Source organism: Glycine soja, chromosome 20, assembly GCF_004193775.1.
Source record: "Glycine soja cultivar W05 chromosome 20, ASM419377v2, whole genome shotgun sequence".
Lineage (NCBI taxonomy): Eukaryota > Viridiplantae > Streptophyta > Magnoliopsida > Fabales > Fabaceae > Glycine > Glycine soja.
Genome location: NC_041021.1, coordinates 46,564,287 through 46,575,583, shown reverse-complemented (window position 1 = coordinate 46,575,583; position 11,297 = coordinate 46,564,287). Strand labels below are relative to the sequence as shown.

The 11,297-nt window shown below is 33.1% G+C and overlaps 1 protein-coding gene and 1 pseudogene across 4 annotated transcripts; one reads left to right on the top strand and one right to left on the bottom strand.

Annotated features, from left to right (window-relative positions):
- Nucleotides 1-2,962: 2,962 nt before the first annotated feature.
- Nucleotides 2,963-9,351, top strand: LOC114402596. Of its 3 annotated transcripts, XR_003664476.1 has the most exons (9): nucleotides 2,963-3,081; nucleotides 3,172-3,270; nucleotides 3,887-4,021; nucleotides 4,138-4,227; nucleotides 5,153-5,302; nucleotides 5,838-7,420; nucleotides 7,837-8,725; nucleotides 8,880-8,972; nucleotides 9,053-9,351. XR_003664476.1 is itself a non-coding variant. In XM_028365239.1 (8 exons), the coding sequence occupies exons 1-8, from the start codon at nucleotides 3,019-3,021 to the stop codon at nucleotides 8,880-8,882; spliced, it is 3,012 nt and encodes a 1,003-aa protein (XP_028221040.1). In that variant the 5' UTR covers nucleotides 2,963-3,018; the 3' UTR covers nucleotides 8,883-9,045. The 3 variants fall into 3 exon arrangements, 2 of the variants coding, with proteins under 2 accessions (XP_028221040.1, XP_028221039.1); XM_028365239.1 differs by lacking the exon at nucleotides 9,053-9,351 and having other exon boundaries at nucleotides 8,880-9,045; XM_028365238.1 differs by lacking the exons at nucleotides 8,880-8,972; nucleotides 9,053-9,351 and having other exon boundaries at nucleotides 7,837-8,860.
- Nucleotides 9,352-9,873: 522 nt separating this feature from the next.
- On the bottom strand, nucleotides 9,874-10,821 carry LOC114403064 (annotated as a pseudogene). The gene is made up of 2 exons (XR_003664577.1): nucleotides 10,558-10,821; nucleotides 9,874-10,346 (listed from the first exon to the last, which is right to left on the bottom strand). The product of XR_003664577.1 is annotated as a probable glutathione S-transferase (transcript).
- Between the last annotated feature and the right edge of the window lie 476 nt (nucleotides 10,822-11,297).

Here is an 11,297-nt window from a genome sequence, read left to right as displayed (position 1 = left end):
TGTATTAGACTATCAATTTAGTTAGAATTCATTTTGTGTAACTTGATTATAGTTGAATTAGGTACCAAGTTGTTGACTTATGTTCTTGTAGCTATATTATATCTAAGGAACATGAAAACTAGCCTAAAAACATTTAGTGTGATATGCTCGCCAAGGTTAGTCGTATTTGGACGGCCTTTGTATTCCTAAGATGGTTTTTCATATCCTATCTTGTTGTTATTTTGAAATTCCCAAGTGCACATCATGGACGATTGTATTTAGATTGTGTCTTGGGTTTCATGATACGAGATGATTGGTCATGAAGCGAACTATTTCATTAAAAGAAGAGAAAAAAATACAGTAGTATGATAATAATAAAATAACACGGCCCTTCCTTTTTTCTTTAGTGAACCCTTCCCCCACCTCACCCCCAAATTTCTTAATCCTTTATTTTTCAACATTTCTCTCGTAGCTATCTTTATCCCTACCCTCATCAGTTTATCTTCTTATTCTTCTATCATTGTTCCTCCATTTTCTCAAAACTTATAAATTCCTTGCACCTATAAGCACCTAGACATGTGAAAGTGACTTGAGTTGAGAGGAAAATTCCAATTTCCTTAAACATTCTCTACTTGAGCTCCTTGAGATAAATCTTTAACCACTTGAGTTAGATGAGTATTTTGATGACATAGATTAGTAGTGAGTTGTGTGTGAGGTGTTAGAAATTCAAATAGCAAAACTATTGTGGTTCCCTAAAAAACTATAGGCATTATAATTTGGAGATTTGTCTAATGTCTTGTTTTTTTATTTATTTAAACGCCTAGATGCCATGATAAATACAATGGTGGCTCCTCCCAACTACATTGAAATGCATTGATTGTGTTGTCCTTGGTTGTGAGTAGCTAATTTACTTAATGACATTTTTTTTAACTATTTTTAAAAGAAACGAGTAAATTTTAAAATAAGTTCTTTTGGTGATTATGGTTTCTTTTTCAGGATGAAGTATAATATTAATTTAATCAGTTGGAATTTATTATTTGTTATCCTTAATGGTTTGATGACTATTTTGATAATGTATTTTAGATGTGAAATTGGTTTATAAGAGTGAATGTTGTGATTGATTTTCATTTGTTACGACAAAGAGATAATATAGTCTATGAGTCGAATACTCGTACTATATATATTTTCTATTTGCTGCAATGAAGAGAGAATGCAACCTATGCGTTAAATATCCATAATTCCTATTTTCTGTTTGTTATAACGAAAATATATTGTAGCTTACTTTATCGTTTGTCACTACGAAGAGATAATGCGATCTATGTGTACATAGTAATAAATGAAAGTTCATGTAAAATTTATTACGTATGATTGTGATGTTGATTATATTTCCAATGAGTTTTAAAGGGAGTAAATATTAATTATTGTGGAAGTAAGTTTATTTATTTTCTCTTTTATTAAATGTCATTTCAATTCTTTTTGAATGAAAAACTCGTGCTATATTTGCTTTTTTCTTCCTATCCATTTTGTATTCTATGCTTTCACTAAGTCCTCGTGACTTACATTCTTTGTTCATTTCCCCACTGAGATATACAGGTGGTTGAATAATTGGCTTACTAAGATTTGTTAACTTATTCATGAATTTGTTCATATTTTTGATAGACCTCCATTGCATATGACATAATATATTTTGGTGACATTGGTATGATGTAGCTATAGTAATAGAGGTAGAAATTAGAAATAGATAGTGAGGAAATCCCTTTATTTTGAGTTGTAGGTGATCTTTCCACAGAGATATGCTAATGACATAATTACGATGTTTTGAGACACTTTGATGGTTACTAGGTATGAGTTATATTAATGCTTAATCAATGTGTTGGATATTATATCAATGACATATGTTGTGATATGTGACCTTGATATTTGATTGTTGGATATGTATATTTATATACACACACACACACACGGATAAATGATATGTTTTCACATGTTATTTTAAATGTGGTTTGTTTTATTTTTAGGGGGAAACTTTGTCGGATTTTTCGGTGATCCCTTTGGGCTAGTCATTTATTTGTGTTTTAGTGTGAGATACTAATGGGCTAACCAAACTAAGAAAATTATAGTTTGTGTGCGGATTACGTTCTAAGAATGGATTGTGACAGGTCAACTACCCAAGGTCAGCTGGATGACAAATGAATTAGTAAACAAAGGCGAAAGAATCGATCAACCATATGACCCAAATACAAGTTCCAAATTTGATTAAACCAACCCAGCCTAACCTACATCTAATATTAATAACAATAATTATTATAACTTAAACTTATTTCTCAGTGTCTATTTGGTAGCATCCATTCACACCTCAACATGTATTATAATATGTTTTTGTTGATTTTTAAACAGTCAAATCTTAAAAATGTCTGAAAACTCACATCCTACATAAATTTTTGGATAAGATTTTTTTTATTTAACCATTTTATTGTTTTTTGCTTAACATTTTTAATAAGTGAGATTTTTTTTATTTTTTTTCTTAACATTGTAACATGAAATAAGTGTGATTTGAATTTTGAAAACACTGTTTCAATATATTTTTTTATCATTAATATTTTATTCTATATTCAATATTTGGAGAGTTAGAATTGCTTCACCTATTATAAATAATTATAAAACATTAGATTTTTTTTAATTGGATGAAAGGTAAATCTTTCCCTAAAAAATTCTTAAATTAGAAGATTGTTCTTAAGTCCTATATATTTTTTAATGCCTAGGATTGATTAAGGGAGAGGAAGGAGAAAGAAAAAAAAAATTGTTAAATAGAGAAAAACGAAAAAAAAAACAAGAACGTTAAAGAAAAAAAGAAAAGGAAAAAGGATCCGGGAGCAAGGGCAGGAATGGAAAACCGGAAACGAAAAATAATCGCTCGCAATAGTTTGGCATTGGCGGGAAAACCAGTAACCAAAAAACAAAACACAGTGGAAAATGAATATAAGCAAAACCGAAAAAGAGAACACAGAATAGAGAAGAGAAAGAGAGAGAGTGTGTAAAATGGCGGAAGGTAGCTCCAGCACCGATATCCAGAGAATACTCGCAGCCATTAAATCCTCTGAGGCAAGCTTTTTCCTCTTCTTATTATCACTGTTTCTATTTTTAAACTACATTTTGTCACTGTGGTCTCAGATTTTAGGGTTTTATGTATAGATTGTGGAGGATCGCGTTCAGTTGTTTAGCGATCTAGGACGCATAGAATTGAAGAACGTTTCCGAGTCCGACTATGCTTCCGTCATTAACTGCCTCGTAGTATCCTTTTTTGCTTTCTTTCCAATCACCTTATCGATGCATGTTAATTCAAAACGCGTGCAAAACTCCGTTATAGCTTTCCAATCAATCACTTGTAACATACTTACTTGTTAGATGCCTTATTAGTTTTTATTTTAATTATTATTTATGATTTCATTAATGCTCGTGCTTGAAATTATAAGATTCATGGCAATTCAAGTATTATATAAACCTTAGATTATTTTTTGTTTAAATTTAAGAATAACGACGAGCCTGATTACCTGATAATGAAACGTCATGGCCACAGGCCCTGCTTGCATACGTTTTTCTACAAGTGCTCGTAGAAGAAGGAAATAAGGAGGTAAAATGAATTAAACTTCTTCAATTAGTTAAAATCCACTTATAAACTTAATTTTTATTAAAGTACTTTCATCTAACTTTTTCAAAAGTTGAGGTACATGAGTTGATTTTAACTCATGGAAAAAACTCAATTCATTCTACCTTATGTTCTTCTACTATAAGTGTTTATGGAGAAGTTTATTCAAATAGGACATTAGTTATGATTTTACTTGTATGCTACTATTATGGAACTCCATTACTTGTCTGCTTCCTTGTTTCTGCCTTAACTGCTAGCTTGACTTTTTGGGAGAACTTCACATGTTTGGATGTGACCCAGTGCATGCTCAATAGAAGCATTATACACGTAGCTTTGAGCTATATGGATTTTAACCCATCCAGTTGCTTACCACAATTTCTCACTCTTGGAGTTAAGGTATCTCTTTACTTGTCTCTTGTTTTTACTTTCTCTTTATCCATATACATATCCTTTAACACTTTCACATGTCCTCATTTTTTATGTCTTTTCTTATAACACAATCTCATTATCAGGCCAGTGTCTGGTGTGGCAAGCATTTAAAGATGAGTCTTTTGTCGACTGAAGACTCTGAGGAAGATGAACATAGCTCTGTATTTTACCAGGTAGGAGTTCTTTGTCATAGACTGAACTCTCAAATAATCTTTGAAAAGGTCTTTTACTTCACAATATAAAAAAAAGAGATTCTTACTTGGTTCATTGTATATATTGTTATATTTTTACTAGTTCCTCTTGATTGTTTTGTATATTTCCCCTTGATTATTATATCTCCTTAGCCCTTAAAGACCATTGCTACTCTACCTTAGGCAGATTCATTGCAAATACCCAAAGTACTCAAACCTTAAGATACTGACTTTTAATAATATCCCATGAGACAAGGAAATGCACTGTGACTGATTATGGGGTGAAGAACTGCACATTGCTGTTACTGTTAACTTATTTATGGGATTGACATCTCAATTTGACAGAGTTAAAAGTAGGGACTGAAGGACCACCTAAAGCACCAAAAAAGCACAGAACATAGGAAAGGAAATCATTAGCAGAAGTCTAAGAAGATGGAAAAATGAACATATTTGATATGTTTTCCTGTTAAAAGCTTTTACTGACAAACTTATTAATGGCATTGATTGAAATTTCAATTCGACAGAGTCAAAAGTAGGGAGCAAAAGACCTTCTAAAGTACCATAAAAGCACAGAACATAACATAAGTTAAAAAATGGAAAAAGGAACATATCTAATATGAGTCTTCCTGATAAAAGCTATTGTTATTATTACTGTTATTATTATTTCTGCACAGAATTATTCACTTTTTCATTTTGCTGAAGCCTTAAATATGAATAGAGCAGAAGTGTTTACTTCTTATTTTCTTATGTAAAACCATTTATATGATGGTGGTGATTGAGAATGTGGTTGCTCTTAATAAAAAAGTCTTTGGATTTGTAAGGCTCTTGGAGGAATTACATGGTTTTCAGCCTTGAAACATTCATTTGTTAATATAGCTTAGTGACATAATTTTTTTTTGTTGTGTAGCTTCTTATGGAGATCCTAAGGTTTTCTGCATCAACTTTTTCAACTTTGTTGAAATTCACTGATTTTGGTGACAAGGAATTGATGGACACTGTTGAAATCTTTATTTTAGAAGCATTAAATCTGACCAAAGATTCTATATCAGATGCTAAGGTAATATGTTTCTCCCTGTATACAAAACTTGGCAATGTGGGGACAGTTTATATGTTTTATTTATTTTTTTCGTTTTAAGTAAATGATTTGGGATTTAGTTTTGATCTATTGCCAGTTATTTTCTTTTAACCTTATTAGTACTTAATCATGCATTTCCACATTATTAAAGACGTGTGACTTTGACAACTGCTTAAAAAGTCAATCTCATGTCTGTCAATACATGATTGAGTGTTAGCATAAAAAGACTTCTCTGATTGTTGATCAAAATTGAACTCAATAGTTTGGCAGTCCTTTGATGTGCCTCTGAAACTTTGATCCTTGCGAGACATTCTAAGTTTCAATAAAGTCCTAGAATGGTTAAATTATTATTTCTATATTCTTATTCCAGTGATGCTCTATGGTAATGAATGTTGGGTAGTAAAGTGCCAGCAAGAGCAAAAAACAATGTGCAAGAGATAATATTTTTCCTATTCATGTACACTCTGCAAAATTTTCTCTCTGTTTTTAAGCATAGTTCTTTTTTGCTCTTAAGCAGAAAATTCAATCATTTGGGTCAGAAATATTGAAGGTTGCACACATGGTCATTGATGCTGTGGTAAAATTATGCAAGACGCGTTCTGAATTAATAAACCAGGAGGGAGGTGATGAAAAATGGTTGAGGCTTGACAAGCCTGCTACTTTTGACCATGTTATCCACATAACAAAATGTGCAATAGAAAAGCTGTCTCAGATTGGTGTCCTTGCTGCAAATGATGGTGGCAACTCTGTCAATATTCTTAATGTCTCCTGGAAAGGTGTTGTTTCTTTGCTTCAAGGTGGTGGTGGACATTTTACAGAAGTTAACATAGCAAATATAGTGTTAACTTTGCTTGCATTGATAACGGAGCCTCTGAAATGTGCTGCCCAGGCTTGGTCTTCCTCACTGAATGAAGCCATTTCTGTGACTGAAGCTAAAAGGATCTTTGTGCCAGTGAAATTTTACCTAATTAATGCTGTAAAAATATGCTCACTGTATCCTCATCAGGCCTATACAGTGTACAAGGAAATTACGCTGTGTGTTCTCAAGATCAAATGTTTTTGGATTTTTGTAAGTAACGAAAACCTTCTGAAATGTGCATCTGTGATAATTACTGAATTACTGGAGGAAACAACATTGAATTTGCTATTGTCTTTGCTAAATTCTCATAAACTGAAACTGGAACAGAGGCTTCAGGTGCTAGAATGGTTGTTCATTAATAAAGGGGATTGTCATTCTGGCCTTGATTGTCCAACCTTAAGTGATTGTAACCTTGCATGGGTTAATGAAATCTTTTGCAATAGTTATGAAAGTATGAGCAGATCAAAAATACTAATACTTGGTCGAGTTGTATTGTTTATTAACTTCCTCAGACATTCGCTTGAGCTTGATGGAGATGTGAGAATAGCAATAACTCAGAAGCTTTATTGGTTTTTGGATGTTTTAGTTGAGGAAGATGTCTATTCTCATATACTTGTTTTGCAATTTCCTTTATTGTATGGCTCTGGAAAAACAGTGGAACTCTTGTGGCAGCCTATGTTTACTTTCCTCTTGCAAGCATTCAAAACCTTCATGATCGTGATCTCTTCAAGTACAGCTTGGGAGGAGTTGGAGTCTTTCTTATCAGAGAATTTCTTTCATCCTCACTTTTTATGCTGGGAGATTGTGATGGAATGCTGGTGCTTTATGCTGCGATATGCTGAAACACAAATGGCAAACAGCATTCTTGGAAAACTATGTTCATTACTTAAGCTGTCGGCATCCTCATACTCAGTTTTCCTGCCTTATTCTTCCTTCAGAAAGTTGGCAAGATCAATATGCATGCTTTTAACCGATGGTGCACAATCAATGGTTAACGTGGTGTACATGTCTCTTGTTGGTGATGGGAAATCCCATTTGTCATCAGTTTTTTGTTTGGCTTTGTTCATGGAAGGTTTTCCTTTTGATTTACTGACAGATGAATTGAGAAAGACTTCTATTCAAAGAATTATATCTGACTATTTTGACTTCATAGACAACTTTGATGAAGCACCAATGGTGGCATGCTCCTCTGGTTTGTTTGGTGTTCCAGTTTTTATTCTTTCTGTTTCTTTGCAATCACTGTAAGTAATCCGGGTTTGTTACATTCCATCCATTTTTGGATTACAAGTCAAAATGAAATATATAAAGTATTACCTTTATTAACCAATATAACATGCATACCAATTTTGCGATTAATGTTATTCTCTCTATCATGGTTAATTGTATAGTCTGCATACAACACATACAGGCATGCACACAAAAAGATTTTTATTAGTTCTATAATTTATTATGTCTTTATATCAAAGACTCCTTAAATCTTGGAAGCAAAAGTCAGATTTGAGTTTGATCTCTCACATGCATGTTTTAATCTGATCTGAATGTTTTACTGATGTACTTGATTTGCTTCAGTTCAATTTTCAACCTAATTCCTTCTATCCTTTCACTGAACCTGTATATTGGTGCCAGCTTTAAGACTTGTGTTCCCATTTTCCTGCAGCCAGGATGGACTATCTGATATTGATGAAAGGGCCTTGAAGTTTTTGGTTGCAATTTCTTCTAATTACAAAAGTACTGTAGACAAAGTAATCAAGGACCGTTTTCTTCAGCTTTTCAGTGAAACTCTTGGGATCATCTCCTATTTGAAAAAACTGTATACCTCAAATGCTATTGAACAAGTCATCATGGAGATTCAAAATATCTTTTTGTCTGAGCCTCCAGCCCTTTTGGACAAATGCAAACCACATTTGGCCCAATTCCTTGCAGGACTTGTTCACATGGAAATTTCCGAAAGTGATGATGATGCTAAGAGCTGTGCTGTGTGGGAATTATATCACTTGCTCTTGAAAGAGCGGCACTGGGCACTCAGTCACTTGGCAATAACTGCATTTGGATATTTTGCTTCTCATACTAGGTGCAATAAGCTATGGAGATTTGTTCCAGAAGATGCAGCGCTTTCATATGATACAGTTTCAGGAGTGGAGTCAGATCAGCAAAGATTTATGGTTGAGTTTGGAAAATTTCTTAAAAAGGAAATAGCTCTTCTTACACTTGAACCAAGCCCTGAACAGCTTGATCTTCTAGGGAGAGAAGGTTTTGTGTTGAAACAGATGGTCCAAAAGATTTCAGCCACTGGTGAAGAGAGAGAGAAATGTGAGATCGTGGATGTTGATCACAAGAACCAATCAAATAAAAAGAGGAAACTTCCTGATGGAATTAGCAGAGGAGTGGAATTGCTGAAAAATGGTTTAAAAATTATTGGTGACGGTTTTTCCCAGTGGCAGCTTAATGATTTTGATACCACTGAACTGCATGTAAAATATTTGACTCAGTTTTCTCAACTTGAAGACGTAATTACTAACTTTGAGGAATTGACCGGCAGCGGTGAGGTATGTTCATCTTCTATGTAGAGTAATTCTCGAGTTTGATTATTCATTGATACATGTTTTGTTGTAAAGAAATCTTCGTCTTCTGTATAAATCTAAAGTGACAGATCATCTTCAGTAAAATTTTGTTACTCCTTACCCCTATCTTGTATTGTAGTGATTTAGCATTATGTAGCATTCGAGTACGAAATCTGTCTACGTCAAGACAAAGTTGCTTATGTACCGCAGCAATGTCTTCACTTTAAATGAGGTAATTTTTCTTTTTGCGCCCCTTAACTTTATTTTAGTTAAAAGAAAAATGATAGATATACATTCTATTTTCGGGTGTAGGAGGTGAGAAGTGAGATAAGAAGAAAGGAAGATAGAAAGTGAAACATGAGATAAATAATGTGATGTAACACAGACAAAAACTAGGTGATAATACTGTGGAGGAGTATGAATAATAAATTAATTTGAAACACTGCTGAACGTGCCTAATTTTTTAGCGGATATTTTGTCTTTATGAGCGAAAAATTAAATTTGTTCAAAGGCTCATAATCAAATTCTATTAAAAAACAATTAAAACATTTGAGTTAAAAACCATAGCTATTGTGTATATAATGTAATCGTTTAGAAGATTTAATTTCTGTACATACATTCCCATCTGTCTTGTGGAAAAAGTTAGGGGTATTTGATTTGAGTGTTTTGTGGTTTTATTTTCCCAGCTTCAAGCTTTCCTCCCCGAACATTCTTACCACCACTAAACAAAAGTTACGAAGTACCACTTCCTCGTATCTAATGACACAATGATTTTTCTTAAATAATTATCTGAAGCAAAGATGATAAAGTAATAAACCCCAAAAGCAAATTGTTGAAACTAACCCCCTAAATTAAATTCAGGAACCCAAAGCAAAATTTTCTTTGCATCAACTGAACGTAAAGATTCAATTCTCACAACCCATTAAAGAGAATGGGAAAAAATCGATTTTTAAGTCTCGATTTTGCATAATTTGAAGAAGAAAGTTTTGGGAGATGGTGTGGGTATAAATGACTTTAAGATGGCTTCTAAGGTGGATTACTTTTTAGGTGGACCACTTTTAGGTGCTCCACTTTATTGCTTTCACAGCTATGTCAAGACATTCAAACAGGAGAGGAAACTCAACAAACACGCATAAAAAAGCGATTCAGACAGATACAAAGTGATTCATTCATACTTGATCTTATATAGATTACTTTCTTAGGAAGATGCCAAACGTTTTTCTCTAATAAACTTAATAAAAGCCACCATTTTCTCATGGTCTGGGAGGTTTTCTTTAATAACTGAAACATCCTTGAAATTATTATACCATGAGTGCAAGTGAGGGAATTTCTCATCTTCCAGGACCTTCGCTTCAAGAATATCTTCTGCAACAAGAAATTTGAATATGGACCCAAAAGCTATCTCCACAATGTTAATAATGTCTCCCCCAAAAAATTTCTTCTGATCACCAAAACACTGATTCTCAACAACCCTTGGATGCTCCCATATCTTCTCTATACTCTTTTCTCGTTCTTCATCATTATTGCTACTGAAGAATGCAGAAACTGCAGGAAACTTCAAAAGTTGACCCCAAATATTATTATCACTTTGATAAAAATAGGAAATGTTACACAACATATAAAGTAATCAGTTAGAAAATATAACATGGTATGCTAAATTAATTATTAGAGGGCGAGCTCTGGTGCAGCGGTAAAGTTGTGCCTTGGTGACTTGTTGGTTTAAATGTGATTAGAGTTTGAACAAAAAAATGTCGTGATTTGCGCCAATGACTGAATTAAAAAATGATTAGGTTTATGTTTAATTTTTTAAAGCAAATTTGAATTTTGCCTTGGTGACGAAATATTTGATTTCTCTGAAGACCGACAACCTCATTATACTGAAATTTTCAGCATGTGGGTTTTCCAGCATGAACAAGCACTGGAGTCCTCTTGTAAATGGGATTGTATTGGAGAAGTTGAGGACTCATATTGAATCGATCTTCCTCTATATTCTCATAGGATATACCCTTCAGCTTTAAGGTCCATTTTACCCTCAAAGTGAAGGGACTATACCAAAATTCATGTAACTTCACATGTGCCATCCTACTTAGGTTGTATTTTCCTAAGCCAACACTAACCCATTTTATAGAGTGATTTGGGCAATTGCCCAAATTTTAGAAACAAAATTATATATCTATTGCTAACATAGTCATAGTCAGATTGAATAAACATTGCACATGAAGTTTCCTTCATGGTTTCATCCTTAAGCTTCTTTGTTCTTTGGTGACAGTCCTTCCACGCATAAATAAAAATAATATTAATCACTGCTAATTATGCTTTTTTTTGTTAAAATCACATACAATCCTATATCTACCTTTGTGGAAAAGTCTGAGCTTTTGAGTTTTGGTATTTAATGTTTCATTAGGCTGATGGAATATTATAAGGATCTTATGGTAAATCGATCGGTGTCGTCATTGCTTGCATCAGTAATTAATATATATATATATATATATATATATATATATATATATATATATAAATGTTCATTCCTTTTCCTTAAAATTACATAATATATTTT

Bases quoted from the DNA above. Each gene is read 5' to 3' on its own strand.
- LOC114402596 (XM_028365238.1), top strand. From the start codon at position 3,019: ATGGCGGAAGGTAGCTCCAGCACCGATATCCAGAGAATACTCGCAGCC. The intron at 3,082-3,171 runs GCAAGCTTTTTC...TTTTATGTATAG, and splicing joins CAGCCATTAAATCCTCTGAG to ATTGTGGAGGATCGCGTTCA. The intron at 7,421-7,836 runs GTAAGTAATCCG...ATTTTCCTGCAG, and splicing joins TCTGTTTCTTTGCAATCACT to CCAGGATGGACTATCTGATA.